This window comes from Panthera onca, chromosome A1 (assembly GCF_046562875.1).
Source record: "Panthera onca isolate mPanOnc1 chromosome A1, mPanOnc1 haplotype 2, whole genome shotgun sequence".
NCBI lineage: Eukaryota > Metazoa > Chordata > Mammalia > Carnivora > Felidae > Panthera > Panthera onca.
The window spans coordinates 121,242,098-121,262,001 of NC_138339.1; the positions used below are offsets into that span (position 1 = coordinate 121,242,098).

The 19,904-nt window shown below is 50.7% G+C and overlaps 1 protein-coding gene and 1 long non-coding RNA gene across 3 annotated transcripts in view; one reads left to right on the plus strand and one right to left on the minus strand.

Annotated features, from left to right (window-relative positions):
• LOC132681423 (uncharacterized) overlaps nt 1–2,423 on the minus strand; it is a 339,118-nt gene extending 336,695 nt beyond the window's left edge. The window contains exon 1 of the long non-coding RNA XR_013556851.2: nt 2,301–2,423. This is a non-coding gene — a long non-coding RNA (uncharacterized LOC132681423). The remainder of the gene's footprint in view (nt 1–2,300) is intronic.
• A 2,218-nt stretch (nt 2,424–4,641) lies between these two features.
• On the plus strand, nt 4,642–18,703 carry SPRY4 (sprouty RTK signaling antagonist 4). Of its 2 annotated transcripts, none has more exons than XM_060635864.3 (2): nt 4,642–4,835; nt 14,051–18,702. In XM_060635864.3, exon 2 carries the CDS (start codon nt 14,100–14,102, stop codon nt 14,997–14,999), a length of 900 nt encoding a protein of 299 aa, XP_060491847.1. In that variant the 5' UTR covers nt 4,642–4,835; nt 14,051–14,099; the 3' UTR covers nt 15,000–18,702. The 2 variants fall into 2 exon arrangements, with proteins under 2 accessions (XP_060491847.1, XP_060491848.1); XM_060635865.3 differs by lacking the exon at nt 4,642–4,835 and adding an exon at nt 4,862–5,788 and having other exon boundaries at nt 14,051–18,703.
• The last annotated feature ends 1,201 nt before the right edge of the window (nt 18,704–19,904 follow it).

Genomic DNA, 19,904 nt, shown 5'->3' on the forward strand with positions numbered 1-19,904 from the left:
CGACTTCAGCTCAGGTCATGATCTCACGGTCCGTGGGTCGAGCCCCGCGTCGGGCTCTGTGCTGACAGCTCGGAGCCTGGGGCCTGTTTCGGAGTCTGTGTCTCCCTCTCTCTCTGACCCTCCCCCGTTCATGCTCTGTCTCTGTCTCGAAAATAAATAAACGTTTAAAAAATTAAAAAAAAAAAATTGTACTAGTTAAAGTAACAATGACGGCCACAGTATTACTGTTTTAACTATTTATCAGCAATGAAAACTTTGTTTACAGTTTAGGTTAGCCTTCTCTTTCCAAAGTTTGGAATAGCCCACATAAACGGACTCCTCTTAAAATTCTAACTCATTCCTTGCATGAACACGGCCGGGTGTGTTGAAGAATCATCTAAATGTATGCTTTGCACTTAGAATTCGCCAGATGCTGTTCTAAGTTATTTGTGTACATTTTTCCATTCAGGTTCCAGTGAACCCTTTGTGGTGAGTGCACCTAGTAGTTTTCATATTACAGAGGAGGACACTGAGGTATCCAAAGTTTGGAGAACCGGTCCAAGGCTATGGAGCTTATAAGGGTAGGAGAGGACTTCAGCAATCCGTGCTCCATGTCTGCACATGTATCTTTCAAGGTCTCCGGCCTTCAAAGCTGAAACCAATGAACACACGGAGCCAGAAAGCCTAGGAGCTAGGCCAGAAGAGAGCTCTAACTCAAGTCTGACACATCCTCGAGCACTCCTCAAGACCCCTTTCTACTTCTGAGCTTTCTGCCACTGAGACCAGCTTGGCTGAGGTTGCATTCTGCAGATCAGAACCGCAGGGAAGCTTTCCCCAGGGCCCCCAGGCTGTGTCCCCCTACTTTGCTCTCTGCACTCTCTGTCACATCACTGTAATTAAATCAGTCTTTGATCAATTATCTGTTTAATGTCTCATCTCCCCTACTTGATTACAAGTGGGGGGCAGTTAATCTGTTTAGGCTGGGGGGCTTGGCTTCCACTGCTTAGTACTTTATGTAAGGTTGAAAACTGTGAAGTGAATACAGAAATGAATGAGGGCGCTGATGAAGGTAACAGGGGGAAAGCACATCCTACCCCCCACCCACCTCACCCCTGACTGAAAGTTCTATAAAGGCAAAAATTGTATCTATCTTTTTTTCTCAGGATAACCCCACACCTGGCACTGTGCCTGACACACAGGGAGTGCATAAAAATTTTTGGTGGAATTAATAAATAATTAAGACATAGCCTCTGACTTCTTATCTGACAAAGAGAAAGGCTACGACTCAGCATACAGCTTTTTAAAGGAGCAGTACATAGGAAAACACACCGTGCACCCGCATGGCACACAGTAAGTGCTCCATGAATGTCTGTCAGTGAATTGGAATTCCTGCCTCTCCTAACTCCCACTAACTGCTCCAGGTCCTGGCAAGGCTAGGGGCTTAACAAGACAGCCAAGCCCAGAAGTGAACCCACTCCCTGGCCATGATCTGGTAGGGGTAAAGATGTTTACGTTGAGGTTGGGGTGATAGAACTATAATTAGCACAGGCAGGAATGCAGGGCCGTTAGGATTTGCCTCTAGCAGAAAAGTTATACCTGGGCAGGAGACAGCAGCTTTGGAATAAACAAAGTCAGATGAAGCAGAAGAGAAAAAAAAAGCACAGGCCTACTGTCCACCTAACCCAAAAGAACAAATATGGCACCTTCAGCCCATCAGGGGAGCAAACATTTTGCATCTCCCTGTCACCATTCACTCTGTCCCCTCACCCCCAGGCCACGGGCCTCTGGGCTGCTACAGAGGTTTAGAACACAAGCTAGAATGTGTCACACCCTGCTTAAAACCCTTAAGAGGATAATATCTGAACTCCTCACCAGGCCAACTTCCACCTTACTTGCCAAGCTGTGGCCACAGAGCCCTACCATCAGCACTTCCACGTCAGGCCCTTTCCCCCCACAGGGCTTCCAACCAGGCTCCCTCAACCTCCCTCAGGCTCACCCATTCTCAGATTTCAGGTCTCAAGTCAGACCCCCTCCTGGCACTTATCACAGCCTCAAATTGCATGGTCTGTCTGTCTCATCCAAAGGTTGTGAGCTTCACAAGGGCAGGGAACACTGTTTCTCACCACTGAGTCCTCAGAGTCAGGATGGACTCTTACACAGAATGAAATGTGAATGAATGAATGAATGAATGAATACATACATACATACATACATACATGCATTTCTCAGAACATGCCCCAAACTTCTCTTTAGGTTCCAAATAGGAGCAGAATATAACCATCACTTACCTCCCAGACACTCTGGGATCACACTCTACTTACACATCAGAGGCTCCTCCCAGGCCAGGGCTGGGGGCTCCTCCTTCTCACCATCCCACCAAAGCTGTGCTTTCTTCACCTCATGCTTCAGGAAAGCTGGGAAAAAATCAGGAATGGAACCCCGTCTGTCTCTTGGCTAAATCCCCTAAAGAAAGGAAAGAGGACAGCAAACCCAAACTACTACCACCATCTTGCTTTCCTTTGATGGTTTAGAAAGGATGTTATTTACTGCCATCCTTTTAATTGTTCAAGCAAATCCCAGAGAGATCACTGGCTGCAAAATTACTGCTCCAACTTTCCTTGTTTAGTGTGCTTAAATGACTTAACAAAACACCAGGTTTTTATGTTTGTGATGCTGAGAAGGGGTGGTAGCAAAGTAGGGAGAGCTAGGTTGCAAAGATCTGGAAAATCAGCACTATATTCACTAGATCTTCCACTGAGCAGGTAAAGGACGCTTGGCCTCAATTCCTACATCTGACAAATGGTAATAATGACACTGAACTTCAGTACCTGCAAAGAGAAATCCTCAACAACTGTAATAGTCTCTACTGCCGTAGTAGAGTTTTTCTTTTGACTTTAAGTAAGGTCTTGGCCCTCAAAGACTGAGGTCCCCTAGGCGAGGGGGAGCTCTGCTCCCAGGAGCTGAGTTAAGTAAATCACACTGAAAAGCTACATCTGAGTAGTGAGAAGGCATTTTAGACTGAGACTCTGTAACCTTGAGTTCTACTCTGGGTTTGCAAAATGTCCCTCTGCAGCCAGTCTCCTGAGCCCCAGCCCCAGTCCCAGCCCCAGCCCCAGGCCAGATTTCTGGCCTGGACTGGGAGCCTTTCATTGGCTCTTTTGACAACAGCCAAGCACAGTCCTTTGGTGGCGTAGAAAGAAAAAGGACAGCTCACAACCTCTGGCAGTGAAGCCAGAACACCAGCAAGAGAAACAGGGGGATTCAGGCCCTGGCCCAGCTCACATCCCTGTATCAAAGCCACCCCCAACGCTGGACTTCCCCCTCCGTGCCCCCCAGGCTACAGCATCCTCCTTTCCTGGGCGGAGCTGGGCCTGAGGCTGTTGTGAGGGCTCCTCGCCTTCACAGAGTCAGGCCTAAAGGCTGGGGCTTTTCTTTTCAACGGCCTAGACTGATGGGATAACCCCATCAGCATCGTTAACTGCAAAGAAAGGACCCCCGGCCATTTCCATTTCCTCTGCGGCTCAAGAACCCTGTTGTTATTTAATCCCATGGCTACTCCGGCAGCATCCTCGGCTCTGCCGACTCCACCCATCCACCTGGCCAATTCTCGGCTGTTCCCGTTTCCCCGGAAGGGCGCTGATGGGGATGATGGAGAAAAGGCTCCTACTGGAGGAAGGGGCCATAGCCTTCGGTGGACATAGGCTCCTCAGGGTTGGAAAAGGCACGGGGGTGGAGAGTGAAGCAGCTAGTGAGGGCAGCCAAGGGCGGGCAGGCGCCAGGGCACTGCGGACAATACACTGGGGCATGGAGGGCGTGCACTGCAAGGCGAGAGCCTGGTCTCCTCTAGTTGAGTAGCCAGCGTCGGTCGGGGGAGGGTACTGGAAAAGGAAGAGGTCTCTGTCTTGTCGCTGTCCACGCCCAAGAAATGGTGGGGTGGGGGGTGGGATGGTCTGCACTCACTCAAGGGAGACTCAGACTTAGTAATGGAACCAGATGCACTCAAGCAACCCCCACTATGCCCTTCAGTGCTACGGACATTTGACATTTTAATTTTTGGTAAGCGTAGTTTCAAGACCCCTCCCCCCACCCGACGCCCCTAGGTTAGAGAAAGGGCCACAGCAGGGGTCTTCCCGTCTCCCGCCAACACCCCCCCCCCCCACCACGCCCCGCGACAGCCTGCGGCAGTTCGAGATCCCAAGATCTAGGTGTGTCCTCCCCACCCGGCTCTCCGCCCAGGATTCAGAGGCCTCAGTGCCCCCCGCCCCCCAACGACACTGACGGTTCCTGCCCAGGCCCGCAGTGGCGTGAAGGTGGCCTTTACCTCCTCTCGCAGGCTGGGAGGGGGTACAGCCCGCGCAGCTGAGCCAGCTGCAGCAGTCGCCGCCGCCCTCCATTCATTAAAAAAAAAAAAAAAAAAAAAAAAAAAAAAAAAAAAAAGGCAACAACAACCTCCACCCCTTTTTGTAAAAGAACGACGGCCTCAGAGGAGCTAGAGTCAGCCCCAGCAATCAGGGGTTAAGTCCTTTTCCGGCCCCCCATTCATAAAAAAAGGAGCGCGGCGCATGCGCGCGCGGGGTCTCTTGTGCCCACCCATTCATAGAATCGCGAACGGGGCGCGTGCGCACTGGAGCTCCCTTCCCTCCCATTCATAAAAAAGCCATTTTCCCAGGCAGTGGTTGCAACACCGCCGCGGAGGCAGCGAGAGGAGCTGACAGCGCGGAGCTGGCGCTGCGGAGCGCAAGGAGCCCTATCGGTTTCTCCCGCCGACGTCTGCGAGGACAGCAGCGTCTGACCCGCCCGGGTTCGGAGATTTATACAGGCGTGGAGCAATGCTTATGGCTCTGCGGCTCCTCAAAGTAAGTCCCTGGCCAGTTTCGGGATCCGAAACTGCCCCCCTCTGAGCCGCGACGCGACCTCCCCTTCGGCTGGGGCAAATGGTGCGCTATTTCTAGGCGCGCCTCAGTGTTCCTTTCCTCTCCCTGCGCCTCCTTGAGCCACTGCGGTGTGCCGCAGCTCCCTGACGCCCTCGGCTGGGCCGGCACGGCGCCGGGGGTGTTCACAGCCTGGCACCGGAGTTTCCGACCCCGGGGCATTGCCAAGCCCGGCTTCTCCACTCTGCGATTCAGGAAGCCCCGTGCGTGTCCCGGGAGTTTGCCTCTGGCCTGGTTTCTTCCCTCCTCCTGCCACCACCCGCCTCGAGCGCTGGAACAGGAGGCTCTGGGCTCGGTCAGGAGCCACCTCTTGGGTCCGGCGGGCGCTCTTGCCCTGGGCGGCTTGCCCACCCCGGGCTCCGTGCCCACGGTGCCAGCTCTGCCCAGATCTTCCCAGCCCACTGCAGCGGCCTATGCTCGACGTAGGTTTTTCTTCTCCCGTCGGAGCCGTGACGGACTGGGTTTTCTACCCTTCTGCCTCCCCCTCCGATGGTCAGCACGGGGTTGGCCCGGGACTGGGCATTTCTGCTCCCTCTCTTTGGCGAGGCGGTTCCTCGCCGTCTGACCTTTGCTCTGCTGCTGCATTTTATGCTGTGCAACTGCCTTGCAGTTGTCTTTCCGTTTCCCGGCCTCTGCAGGGCCAGAGGCACCTCGGCCTCCTCGTGCCTCCCTTCTCGGGGCACCGAGCTGTGCCAGGCCCTGGGGCCGGGCCGCGCTGGGGCTGTGGTGGGGGCTGAAGGTGCGTTTACATAACGCCGGGCGTGTGGGAGCTGGAGGAAGAGGTTGCGTGCGTAGGAGAGATAAGGCTCCCGCTTTCCCTCCTTCCTTCTTGGTGGTACCAGGCTTGACATCACCGAGAAGAGAGGAAGATACAGACGGTACGTTCTGAAAATTCCGAATCTCCAAGGCCACAGGGGCACAGAAGGGGGCGGGGGGGGGGGGGGGGCAAAGGCGGGTTTGGGCAGTAGGGTTGCTGAAGCTTGGCTTCATCACTGGGGCCAGAGCTGTGCCCAGTTCCCCCTCCATGCAGACGATCAAAAGGCATTTAGACAGTAGCTACTCTTGTGCAAGAAGGCGATTTCCCAATTCTCTTTGATTGGGGCTGGGGGTTGTAGGCAGAGAAGGCAAGAGAAGCGAAAATGGTTGCACAGCTTGAAGGCTGAGCCTTGGGCGTTGAAGGAAACTGGGCTGGAGGGGCTGGATGGTGAGGAGAGGGGAGAGCTGCTGGCTGCCTCATTTAGCAGCTATGGATGGGCATCCATATTGCCAAGTCTGGGTGAGGGCAGGAGGCTGTGCTCTGGCACACTGAGGTTCCGAGGATCCCTCCAAACATGGTTAGTGCTGAAAGGAAAAGTGTGGGTTCAGTGGGGTACCCAGATCCAGTGGGAACCCCCACCTTCCGAATGCCTCCAAATCAGTGGTGTGATTGTCTCCAGTTGGAGAGGGGTGGGAGCTGACCAAGGCTCTCCAGTCTTTCTGACGAGCCTCTGGGGGATACAAAGCTGGAAGATGAAGGCCTAGAGTATTGAGGAAATATGGCGTTATCAATCTCTTAATAAAGCTCAGTCTGGCCTGACGCCCTACCCAATACTGCACTGGTGATTTCACAATGTTTAGAGTTCTCTGGATCTTCACACGAATGGAGCATAAACATCTGGAATTTTCAGTTTTTACTTTAGTTTGTGGGTGTGGGGTGGACTAGGAAAGGGAGGGCTGCAGTTGACCCCTTTAGCTCTCAGTCTCAGCAGAAGGGTGGGAAAGATGTAGACCTGTCCAGTGTGAAATGGAGTTTCCTCCCTTTGCCAGCCCTTGGGAGCAACCTCCCTTGCCAGCAGGCTTCAGGCAAATCCATTAATGTGAGCAGTGCACACACTGACCAACTGAGATGCATTTGCCCAGTACCTGGTAGGGAGGGGGCATTTTGATGGCAGATTTCTGAAATCTCCTTGATGGACAAATGTTTGTCAGTTAAAGTGAGGAAGACTTTTCATAGACATCTCTTAGTTATTTTCCTTTTTTAGATTCTGAACCCAGGAGTCCTTCCCCTTTTTGTAAAGTGGAAATCCTTCTCGTTCCCCTGACCTTTTCCAGATTGCCATCATTTTGAAATGGCAACACTTCCTAAAGTTTTGGTTGGGCTTGGTGGGAGGAGACAGAACATAGACAAGAACGATTCCTAGCTAAAGCAGGACAGAAACTGGGGGACGGGGATCATTTGGAGCTCACAGATGTCCTTTTTGTTTTAATGCTTCCAGAATAGATGGCGAGATGGGGCTCTTTGGAATTTCACCCTCTGTCCAGTTCATATTCTTTACCTACCCATCCCCATCCCCCACTCGGGTAGCCTCTGCCCAGAGGTTTGGCTGACTTGAATAACAAATGAAGGGAGGCATTCAAAGCAAAATTTAAAAGTGAGTGATTTAAAAATAAAGGGAGGAAAAGACATCCATTAACGCCTCAAGAAGTGGCCCCTGAGGTGTTTTACTCTGCTTAATACTTTGGGAGAACACGTAGGGACTTTCTTCCAATTCTGATGCTAAGTCCCTTGGTGCGACCTCTACTCCCCAGTGTAGGGCCCCCTGAGGCATTTTTCTTTCCTCAGGACATCCTTTTGGGTAGGACTCCTTATTTGGAACAAGGAAACTTGAGAAGGAGCCCCCTTTCTTTTATTAGAGAAGTTGTGCTCTTAGAGAGTTAAGGCATTTAATGTGGTTCTGAATCCAGGGTGCCTGTCATCTCACCGCTAACGATTTGGAAGTTCCTTTGTGAGGAACACTGAGAGGATTCTTGCACAAACCTCTGAATTTAGGGATATAGTTGAAAATGTTGGAGATGGGATATAGACAAAGTGTTCTTAAGTGGGGGGGGGGGGGGTGGAGGGAGGGCAAGAGTGAAAAGCTTCCATCTCCTGGCCAACCTGGATCTCCCTGATAGAAGGGAAAGCAGTGCCCTACTGGGCAATTTTGCTCTTTCAAAAGAGCCAGAGGAAGAGGTGATGAAAAGCAACATACAGAAGTGTATTAGTCCTTCCAGACTAAGCTAGCAGCCAGGTGGGAGCAGATGACTGGCTAGAAAACCTGCTACCTTGGGCCTTGGTCTCTCCATCTGCAGAGTGGGGGGAGAAGAAACTTCCCCAGGGGGCTGGGCTGTGCTGCTTATCACTACTGGGCACCTAGGATGAGGAGCTGGTTGTAAGGGAGCCACATCCTACACAGGAGGTGTGGGGTGTTGCATGATGTAAGAGGTGGGGTATTCTTGGCTCTCAAGGGTCTGGGGCCACCCTGTAGATCCGGACAGCTGACAAGGCTGGGGATGTATCCGGGACATGTGGCTGTGTTTAAGAGGCTCCACCATTCAGCTGTGATCATGATTGTTCTTTCCAAGGACAGTCCGTGGAGGAAGCAAGGGCACTGGGGGAGGAGCACAGATGTGCTGGATCTAGTGGAGGAGGGAAGGGGCCCTTCTGGGGCAGGTGGCCATTTGCAGAAGAGTGGTTTCCCTTGTCCGGTAGTCTTTCTTTTTCTGGATGGGAGAAGGGGATAGTCATCTCCTGCCCCATCCCAGGAGTAAGCTAAAGCCTAGTTTTAGAGTCTATTATTAGAAATCGATGGTGGAGGATGGCAAGACAAATGATCTTGGTGCCCGTGAGAAGGGGGCCTTCCCTTGGGGTCTAGGTTTCTGGTCCCCTCCAAACTTCGACGTGGGCCAGGAGTTCCCAAACTGTGCCGATAGCTAACAGGCTGCTTCTAGCCCCATTCTTTCCTCACTCTTGCCTTCTATTACCTCTTTAAAGGAATATGAGCAGACAAGGATTATGGGGTTAATATTAATATACAGTGAAACCAACATTTGAAGCCACCTAGGACAGCCCAGAGCCTAGTATAGCAGGACACTTTCCAGCTCATCCCTGTGCTGGCCTTTGGTGCTAGCTGACTCGTTGTGGACAAGAAAAAGAAGAGGGTTGGGAACTGCTAGCTGGTGCTGAGACAAAGGGATGAAAAGCAGCTGTTTTCTCTTGTGATCTCTAACGGTTTATGGCTAGAGGTGAGCTCCTTAGTGCTGGTGCCCAGTGCCCGAGAGGGATGGGAGAGCAGCAAGGTTCTTGGACAAATCCAACTGCGGAAGTGCTTTGTTTTCCCACAGGGGCAGTTCTCAGAGATGCAGAGACTGTCTTCCTCAGTGGGGTACAGGGAAGGCAGGTCCCTGGCTTTCCTTATACCACACACACCACCACCACCCCCCAAAAACACCTTTTAAAGTCTTTTTGAAGCAGTAAGTCATTATTTGATTGGAGTTTAATTAACTAAACTGGGATGTTGTCACAAAGAACTAAGTGGTAGTGGTGGGCGGGCTCCCTGCAGCCTAGAGACCTTTTCTTCTGAACTGATAAAGGGTTAAATAGCCTTCGCTGGGAGAACCTACCGAGACTGAATGGTGCAGAAATTGCCCATTCATTCAGAGCCTCTTGCCAGTCTGTCATTTGCTGACCTATAGTTTTCAAAGCACAACTGTCAGGTTTTCCAAGTATTTCCCAACTCCTCTTCCCAGGGTAAGTCAAGGGGAAGGGTGGATGGGTGGCGTGGGCATTTAAAACGCCACTTAATTCTTTTCAGCCAGCCTGCTTTGCAAGGTCTGCATCCTGACGCTCAGCCCCTCCCACAGGTACAAACGGCACAGACCACCAAGTGGCAAAGACAGGACCTTGTGCTCTGGGCTTTTCCATATCCTGCTGATTCAGTATTCTAGGACTCTCTTCTGGCTTCCTCTTATTTCTTCCCTTCCGCACAGACCTGGACCAATAAGCCCCATCCGAGAAAGTGCCCTAGAGACCCTTAATTTAAGTTCAACTGTGTATGAGGAAGGAGAGGGGATTCCCTCCCATTCCAGGGCTTCCTTTTAGGGACTTTGTGGTGAGACCCATCTGACTCTACGAAAAATAAAAATGAACACACTTAGTAAAGTAGCGGTGTATGAGACGGCAAAGAAAACTGAAGTGGAAACGAAGGTAACTTGAGCCCTGAGCCTTCCTGTAATGACAGATTTCAAACCCCCAGCCTCCACTCTGAACAGTGACAATTCCCTGAACTAGGGGCTCATCTGATGTAACCCCTGTCTGGCTTCATTTCCCTGCTGGCTTGGTTAAGAGCCCGCGGATGGCCTGATGAGGCTCCCGAAGGGCTAGTGGCCAGACTGGGCAGGGGGAAGGGGGAGACGGACTAGTAGAATTCACAGCTGTGAAAGTGACTGGTGCTTTCCTGTCTTCACATGAATACCTAGCCCTGACTGTTGGTCAGGGCTGTGGGGCTGACATTGCAGGCTCTGGAGCCTCTCCCTGTGTGGGTTCGAATCTTGCCCTCATCACCTACCAGCGTTATTCTTCATTTCTTCCTTGCGAAATGGGTGTTATCCTCCAAGGTGATGGTGTGAGGATTAAATGAGAAAATCACTGAGGGCTTAGCGCAGAGAGCCTGACATGAAGGTATGTTCATAAATATCCGCTCTTTCCACAATTATTATTATTTATTATGAGAAGTTGTGAGTGGAGGTAAAAGTTTCCTCATGCTAATCCATAATAATGCCACCTAAAACTTGATAGAGGTGCTTCTCTGCCTAAGTGGAGTGCTGGCTTTGTTTCTCTGTCCACAGTCTTCCAAATTGGCCATCAGTCTTCCAAAGAGCCTAAATGAGGCAAAGCCTCCTCTCTCCTATTTATATTATAAATCTCTTCCTTCCTTGCAGGGGAAGCAGAGAGTACATATTAAACTGCACTTAAGTTCCGTCAGCATTGCTTAGACTGGAGGATGGGTGTGTCCCAGTGAGTAGAGCTTGATCTTCTAAACCAACTGAGGGTTGGGTTTTTTGGTTGGTTTTTTTTTGAGACTTCATTTAGCTATGCTGAGGGGTTATCAAACAGGCTGCCCGGGAAGTAGTTTTTCTTTGTCAGCCAAATGAATTCAACCCTCCTGTGGAAGTCCCTGCTAATGGGGAGGTGAGGAGGCAGTGAGGCCTGAGGAGGTTTTTGAGCAGTACAACTCTGAGCCAGCCACTGTTTTTTTGCTGAGCTGGTGTCCGGAAGGAATCGGACATCAGAGTTGTGATAGGGAAGATGCATTTTGGAGTATGCCTGCTGGAGCCATCTTGGATGCAGCATGTCCCAAGAGAGCTGAGTCATCGTGGACTGAGCTCCCAACCCCATGTCTGGCCCCAACTACAGGCCCAGATGTTGACAGCTACCTCTGGAGGGTGATGGGAGCCCGCGAATGCCAATATCCCCATTGCCTGCAGGTGTTGGGCCCACCCTGGCATCCTGGTGGGACTTTTCCATTAATCTGCCTTCTGATTCCAGGGCCTATCAAAATCCCTGAGCATTGCCCATGCCTTTTGCTTTATCCACAGAAAAATGTGGCTGTTTTTAAGAGCCCCAGGAATAGAACTGGAGAAAGAGGAGTGGATAATCTTCTTTTCCCTTACTTTTTCCAACAGCATGGCAAGTCCCAGCCCCCAGACCTAAGAGACAAAAAGCCCAACTACATGGGACAACACAGCCTTCAAACTGCCACTGACAGTTTTGTTGGCAGGACCCTGGGTATTCATGATCTGAGCTTCTGGAACAAGGGAAATTGTGCTTTGTCATAAGGGGTTCTGGCTGCAGCACCTCTTGGCTGGCACCAGAGATCCTTCTCCTGTGCCTCCGTCAACATTTTCCATTCTTATGCTCAGTCACACCTTTTCCTCCAGGCAAAGTCCCTATGGTGTGGACCCAGGGTCTCCTAACCCTCTTCTGTCAACCCCAAACCCATTTCTAGAAGCAAGGCTATGGAACCCCTGCAAAGAATAAGTGGACTCTGCTGGGTGGTTGGCCTGATCCTTGGAAAAACTGTGCCAGAGATGCTTATTTGACATCCCCACCCCCGATCCAGGCTTGACCACAGGGCTCCCCACAGGAGGCTGCCTTGGGAAATGACCATTCTTGGTGGCAGACCCGCCAGACACTTAAGGCTAACTCTGCCACAGGAAAGTCTCCCATTTGAAGAAGATGCTCACTCCCCCTACATCTGAAGGGAATGTGGAGATAGGAGGCAGGTGTTGCCATTAGGCAGACTTTCTCCAACATGAGAAAAACACAGAAATCCCAGCATCTTTTAAGTAGGTAGGGCCACGGGAGCAAAGCCAATAGTACATGGCCCTGTGCAAATGGGAAATATCCGTTGACTGAACACTGAACCTTATAGAAAAGACTTCATGCTTTTCTGCATTTGCAGTGTAGAGGACATACAGATGAGAACGCTGTGGATAAGTTCCCTTTTATCTACTTCGTGAACTTTGCATCTAGAGCTAGCTCTTTCTTTTAGACAGGTTAGAAAGCATCTATGAAAGCCCTCTGCCAACAATTTAACCATTTCTGATACTGTTTGAACTGTTTCCAAGTAGGGAACCATAATATTGAGTTGCCCTGAATGCCTTTTCCCCTTCACTGTAGACATGGGTAAATGTGGATGAGTCACCTGAGGCAAGGTGTGACTGGACTATTGGGATGGGCCCACCGTGTACCCAGTTTGGAAGGGGGGGTGGGGGTGGGGGGTAAGTGGCAGTGGAAACCTATCCACCACCTGCCTTCTCAGGCATCCCCTTTGAGGCCAGATGAACTTAACAGCAGAAGTGCAGGGTCGGCTCTCCTAAACAACATTATTAGCATCGCGAACAAGCATTTACTAAACCATACCCTGTAACACGTTAATCCAAAGGTCTGTTCCTTTTTTAAAGACCATTATCTTTCCCTTCTACCCAACACCGTGTCCTGTCTCACACCCCCACCCCCTGGTGGACTCTTCCCAGAGTCTAATTCTCTTGGATTCCAAACCAGGTCCCCTTGGGCAGAGGTCTTGGCCTTCTGCTGCTATTTCTTTAAATTGATCTCCAGCCGAATTCCGAATGTAAAGGTCAGCAGGCGAGGAAATGGCACTTCTAATAGAAAACAATGTGCACTTTCTAAATTTGAACCAAGCCGTTTCCGCTCTTTGATTTAAGTGACTTCCTGGGGTTCCGTGTCAGGCACTGCAGTTGAATCTCTGGCCAGATTCCAACTTAAAATTGCACTCTCTCGGTGAAATTAGAAACTGATCCAGAGTTGGCTTAGCTATTCTAGTAAATAGCATTTAGGCTGAATGTTCGGCTCAGCACTTGGAAATGGGTGATGTGAGTGCCCCTCGAGAGGATTTCCCATCCAAGTTGTCAGAAGTGCACCTAGCCGGGGGTTATTAGCCACTGGAGGTTGCTGCTCTTCGAAGTGCTGGTAATAAGTTAATATCTTGGATGTGTAGGCATCATATGCAGCCTTTCCTTCTGTGACTATCTGGAATAAAGGGTTTTGTTTACCCAGCTGATACACGATGGGAGCACACAGGGGCTATCTGTCTTGGTCATTACATCCTCAGCACGATGCTTGGCACAAAGTCCTTTTGGTGTTCAGGAAATCTACACTGTTGCTCTCTGGGGTAGTGACAGATTACTGCCAGGCAAGATGCTAGGCACTGGATATGCATTTTCTCATTTACTTCTCACAAGAACCCATTTCACAGATGACAAAAGTAAGGATACAGAGGTTACAGAACCTTACTTCTAGCATCGCTGCTAGGCAGGGGTGAGAATTCAAACTTGAATCTGATTCCAGAGCCTGTGTGTATAACCACTGGACTCGCTAAAAAATGGAGCGTATTTCACAGTTCCAGGAATGAGATCGGATGGGCTAGGTTTGAACTCCTGCCGAGTTCTGTTCATAGTTTTGCGTGCCTTTGGACAAGTTACTTTGAACATTAGTTTTCTGTAACTAGAAAAGGCATAATAATAGTAGTCACATTTTAGGGTGAAGAGTCCAGGACTGTGAAGAGTCAATGACATAATATATATGGTGCTTAGGAGACTGCCTGGCTCACATTAAGTGCTGAATAAGTGTTATTTTTACCACTTACTATTAATTGTTATTATTAATCATCTAAGCCTGGATGCTGGAGAGTCCTGAGGGAATCGGGTTCCCATTTCATTTGGACTCCCAAGGACCTGATGGGGGGTGTGGGTGTTAACAGGCCAAGTACTGATGCCTGGAATCCGCTCTCTCTTCCTTTTCCCCACCTCCCACCTAGGGCCCCTAGAAGCCTGTTCCTCAGCACAGTCCAGGACCTCTCCAGCCCCATGGAGCCCCCGATCCCACAGAGCGTCCCCTTGACTCCCAGCTCAGTCATGGTCCAGCCCCTACTTGACAGCCGCATGCCCCACGGCCGCCTCCAACACCCACTCACCATCCTCCCCATCGACCAGATGAAGACCAGCCACGTGGAGAATGACTACATAGACAACCCCGGCCTGGTGCCCCCCATTGGCCCGAAGCGGACCCGGGGTGGGGCCCCAGAGCTGGCCCCGACGCCGGCCCGCTGTGACCAGGACGTCACCCACCACTGGATCTCCTTCAGCGGGCGCCCCAGCTCTGTGAGCAGCAGCAGCAGCACGTCCTCTGACCAGCGTCTCTTAGACCACATGGCACCACCGCCCGTGGCCGACCAGGCCTCCCCCAGGGCTGTGCGCATCCAGCCCAAGGCCATCCACTGCAAGCCACTGGACCTCAAGGGCCCAGCAGTCCCACCGGAGCTGGACAAGCACTTCTTGCTGTGCGAGGCCTGTGGGAAGTGTAAGTGCAAGGAGTGTGCATCACCCCGGACACTGCCTTCCTGCTGGGTCTGCAACCAGGAGTGCCTGTGCTCAGCCCAGACCCTGGTCAACTACGGCACCTGCATGTGCCTGGTGCAAGGCATCTTCTACCACTGTACCAACGAGGACGACGAGGGCTCCTGCGCTGACCACCCCTGCTCCTGCTCCCGCTCAAACTGCTGCGCCCGCTGGTCCTTCATGGGCGCCCTCTCCCTGGTGCTGCCGTGCCTACTCTGCTACCTGCCCGCCACCGGCTGCGTGAAGCTGGCCCAGCGCGGCTACGACCGCCTGCGCCGCCCTGGTTGTCGCTGCAAGCACACGAACAGCGTCATCTGCAAGGCAGCCGCCGGCGACGCCAAGGCCAGCAGACCGGACAAGTCTTTCTGACACTTTGGGTCGAAGCCCCCGTGCTGCTACCCCTGGAACTCGGTTCCCTTCTGACACCTGAGAAGACCACAGCGAGGCCAGAGGTTTTAGTGTCCTGAGGCTGACCTTGCTGGTCTGCCCCACTCCCCATCCTCAGCTTCTGAAGAAATGAAGACCACCACCACCCCCCCTCTCTTCCCCAAAAGGATGAAGAAGCACTTTGGGTGTTTTTCAGGGTCCCGGAACTTTGTGGCAGACAGTGGCAGGGGCGTGGTGTGGCTGCGGGGCAGGGGAGCGGGGGGAGGGGGGGTGTTCTTTTTCAGAAGACGGAACACAGATGTGGACACATATCCGGAAGTTGCGGCTGCTTGAATGCCTTCCCAGTTCCTCCTCCTTCCCCCTCTCCCCCTACTCTTCCATTCTCTTTGGCTGCCTGGGAGGAATCATTTACTGAGTGACCAGGGGACCTTTGAAGAAGACCCCTGGAGCCCTGACTTTCATACTTCTCCTCCCCCACCCTCCACCCCAGTTTGTCCCAACGCCTTGGGGAAGGCGGAGAAGACCCTGGTGATCCCTGTTGTATATACTTGGGAGCCCCTGAGAGCCAGGGAGTCCAGGCCTCATTCCTCGCTCTGCCTCCCTGGAGCCACAGATGGACTTAGGAGCCACTGCACAGTGCATTCCTCCCCTCCAGCTTCATCACTAACTCTTGGGGGTGTTCAGCTCGTAACACCGTCCTTCGGTTCTTACCGAGTCACAGACTCACCTGCCACTATGCGTCCCGTGTTCTCTCTACCTAGATCCTTTCCAGAAATTTCACGGGTAGAGAAGGCCGGGGCGGCACATGCGAGACCAAATATCATTTTGCCAATGAGTCTGAGACTGTGGTCTCTGGATCCAGTCGTTATGTTTTTATAGAACAATTAAACCAGATGCTATAACGGTGTTTTAAAGAGAAATAATAATAAAACACTTGGCTTCCTTTTGGGCCACCCCCAGGAAGGGCTGATTTCAAAATCTGGGGGCGAGCAACCTCAAGGAACACAATCCCCCTTCCCACCAAGAAGAGGATTTTCACAGCAAAGAAGAGAGACAGCACCTCCCATTGGCAGAGCAACAGTAGGGCCGAGCTGGGTGTGGGTTCCTTCTCTTCTGATTCTGCTGCTTGCTGTCATAGCCTTTTGTGTACAGTGATGTGTCTGTATCTTTAATGTAAATAGACAAATGACAAAAAAAGAGTCTATTTTAGTGCTAGGAAGCCCTGGCGGGGGAATAAGAAAGCAAGGGGGGGTGGGGATTCTCCAGGGGCTTCTTGGGGGATTGAGCCCTGCTTCTGTGCATGGCCACAACACCCCCTCCCAACAGCCCCCAAAGACGTAGCAACTCTCTCTCTCTCAAGGTGCTAAAGGACTCAGCGCAGCACGTCCAGCGGGTAGGTACTTGTTGCATGCAAAAGCTATATTGTGTCTGGTCCTTCCTCCCCAGTTGTTGTGTGGGGGGTCTTTGCTTCGTGTGGTATTTTGTGTGTCCTCCCACCCCCATGAGAGGAAGTGGCCTGGGTGGGAAAAGCTACCCCAGGTGAAACTGGAAGCGTGTTAGGCAGAGCGTGCACAGCGTTTCCAGTTTGTTCTGTAGGAACAGAACCACCTCCAGGATGGAGGCAAGGAGGCAGGTAGCTGTGATTGGCATGCACCCACTGCTTCTCTAGGACTTTTTTTTTTTTTCCTTCTTGAAGACTAGTAGTAACATCTTATGATTTAGAATAAGTTCCTCGTAACTGTAGGTATTTATTGATTGGAGGAAAGGAGGGGAGGGTCTTATCATTTTAGGCTTTATTTATATAACGTTTGCTAGCTTGTAAAATAGGAAATATCGCATCTGCGTTTTCTAAGGCTGATTCGTGTAGCTACCCTTGCCACAGTCGTGATGGATGTATGGATGTTCTTGCACAAATAGGAGGGAATGGTAGGAAAAACACATTCAACCAACCACTTCTACTAACTGAATGTATCAGATGTGTACCGAAGGGACTGGAGATGTTTTCCTCAGAATAGGTGTGCAGAGGTTACCCCCACAATGGAAGGGCACGCGTCCACTCTTGTTGGCGAGGCCTCAGAACTTTTCCCAGGGTCCCTCTCTCAAAATGTCTCCATGGGGAACTTGACCCAATGGCAAGTTGCACTTTGGTGATCTTGGTGTTCTACACACCCATTCTGTGGAGAATTAATTTACATAAGCTGTGTATACACACACACACAAACTACACACCTACCCCACGACCCTCTATCTACACAGACCCTGTTTCCTGGCAAACAGCCTCCTGACCCCTGACGAATCCTGACTTTTTGTGTACATAGTTATAAACACGGATTTTTCTGGTTTTGGGTTTCTTTTTACTTTTTTGCTTCCCCATTTTGGCTTGTTCTTTTGGTTTGCATTTCACCTGCTAGATGGATGTGTGCCAAGCTCCCGGGGTCCCCTGTGCTCCATGATAAAGGGAAGCCATGTAGCAACTTTGGTTCTCCCAGCTCTGTTGCAGGGCAAGTCTTTGGCATGTTTTTCTCAGCTTCTTGGCATAAGAAAATGAAACTGGCTTTCCTGGGGGCCAGTCAAGGTCCACTGAGGAACACGTTTTGGTGGGTGCTGCTTCTGGCTGATTGTTTCTGTCACCAACGGCTGGCTTGGCTGGATTGTGCCTCGTCTTGACGTTTTTGGAAAAGAGCCAGTTGGTTCCTGCTTCTGTTCAGCCTGGGTGGGTGGTGGTTCTGCCTCCAACTGGGGGTAGGGTCCACAAGCATGGGTCTAAGACGTGTCCTAGTGGACCTTGGCTGCTCCTGCCCTGAGGGTGGGTTTGTGAAGGTCCAACACTCCAAGAAACCCTGGGGAACTGGCTCTGCAATAGCAAAACCCTTCCAGGTGGATGGCGGGGTGCAACCAAGGCTTCTCACAGTTCTTGGTTGGAAGGAGGTAAAGACCAATCCCTGCTGTTGGCACGGGCCCCTTCAACAACAGAAACGGAAGACCTTCATGTGACATGTCAACTAGTCCTTTCAGTGTTGTGGAGTCTGTGTGGGTCCCCAACGTACATTGAGTGTGGCCCAGTTAGATAATGACTTGCCCAAGGTTGCACGACATGGAAAGTATTGGTTGGAACTAAACACCCAGATCCCATCGCCTCAAAGCTCCATATTCTCCACCCGTTGCCCCAGGAGATGTCTGATAGAGTGTGGGCCGCACAAATTTGCACTGTACAATTCACTAGGGCATCTCACAAGCTTGAACGGCCTTTTGGCTCATACCTTCGGTGAGCATTCTCCTGCCCTCCGCTTACTGTGACAGTTGATGACAAATCTTGCGCTGCCATTTTTCGCTGTGGGTAACTCCCGTGTGGTGTCTACCTTGCTTTCTCTTCTCTACCCCACAGTTTGGTTTCGTGTTACAAACAAAAGCTGTTCGAGGTTCCCACCCCACCACATTCTTACTTCATTTTCCCTCTTCACTGTAGCCCCTTCTCACCCCACAACAAAAGTTACCACAGAAGGTTTCCTTTGTATAGAATATTTATTTTGAAGCTCTATTTTAATAGTATTTATTTTAGAAAGTCTACTATTGTAAGAGTTCTTCTGTTTGTGAAGAAAAACAAGTTAAAAACTGAATGTACTGATCTAGAAAATATATATAAATATATATTGTTAAATATACACAGGACTGCCGTTTCTCATGTGTTTGTGTGTTCATACCCCCGACCTCCTCACCCAGCAAGACCCCGAGCTTGTCAAAAACAAGTGGAAGTGCGTACCCCAGCTCTGGCAAGACAAAGGGTTAGAGGGAGGGGGCTCCTTGTGCCAGAATGTCCCTTGTTCACTTCCTTGTGAAGCTGACTTCTGGCAGGTGCTGCTAAATCCTCCCCTACGCAGGCGTGTATTTGTAACCCATGGATGACAAAACTCAGAGAGGCAGTGGAAGTGGGAAAGGGTCCTCTGACCTGCCCAATTCACAAAAGTTCTGTAACTTTCCTTTTGGAAAGCACTTGGTGGTTTTCTTATTACCACCAGAGTGTTGGATATTATATAAAAGTAGTTCCTTTGGCTTCTGAAGGCTTCCATCCATTGAATGCTTTGGCTTTGCCCTTCTGATGTACCTGCCACCTGTTTCCTCTGCCCCACCCCCTCAAAACGTGGTAGAGACCAGGTCACTTCTCAGTTTATGGACCTGGGGGAACTTTTTTATTGTGAACATGTGAATACATGCCTATTTAATGAAAGACAAGGAATTGAATGATTATTGGTTTTTTTCCTGTTGCCACGAAGCACACAAAGACAAGAGGGATGGACAGAGAGGATGAGAAGCTCTGGGTCCAGATCTTGTTTTCTCTGAGGTCATCAGTTAAGGCATCTTCCAATTCTTTGTTCAAGCCTCAGGTTCCTCTATAAGATATCCAAACCCATTCCAAGGACCCCCTAGTTAGTGCCTAAGAGAGCACAAAGGATGTTTGTAGTCACTGCGGTCCTGTCTGCTCTAGAACTTTAATAAAAGGTAGGCACCAGTCTCCCTGATGAGACCATGTAGCCTCCCCGTTCCCAGATGATGGACGAAGAATAATTTGTGCTCCAAAATCTTCCTGTGCTGGCCAGATAAGTGTCCTCCTGCAGATGCTTTTCTCTTTAATCACCTCAATCCCGAATGCTGTATACCAGGCTTTGGTTCAGTCTTGGATTTCCTGACGCTTGGCCTGCCCCTGGTTTTATGTTGTTTTCTAATGTTTGGGGATTAAAAATAAAAATCTACACAGGGTGTTGGGTGCTTAGCATCTCCCCAATCCAAATATTGTTTGAATGAACAAGCACTTGTATTTTAAAAACTCCTGTCCAGAGAAAAAATTCCACATTTGCCTCCCTTGTCTTTCCCTTCCTGACTGCTTATGAA

What these genes read in the sequence shown, in the direction of transcription:
- SPRY4 (XM_060635864.3), top strand. Translation starts at nt 14,100, where the DNA reads ATGGAGCCCCCGATCCCACAGAGCGTCCCCTTGACTCCCAGCTCAGTC.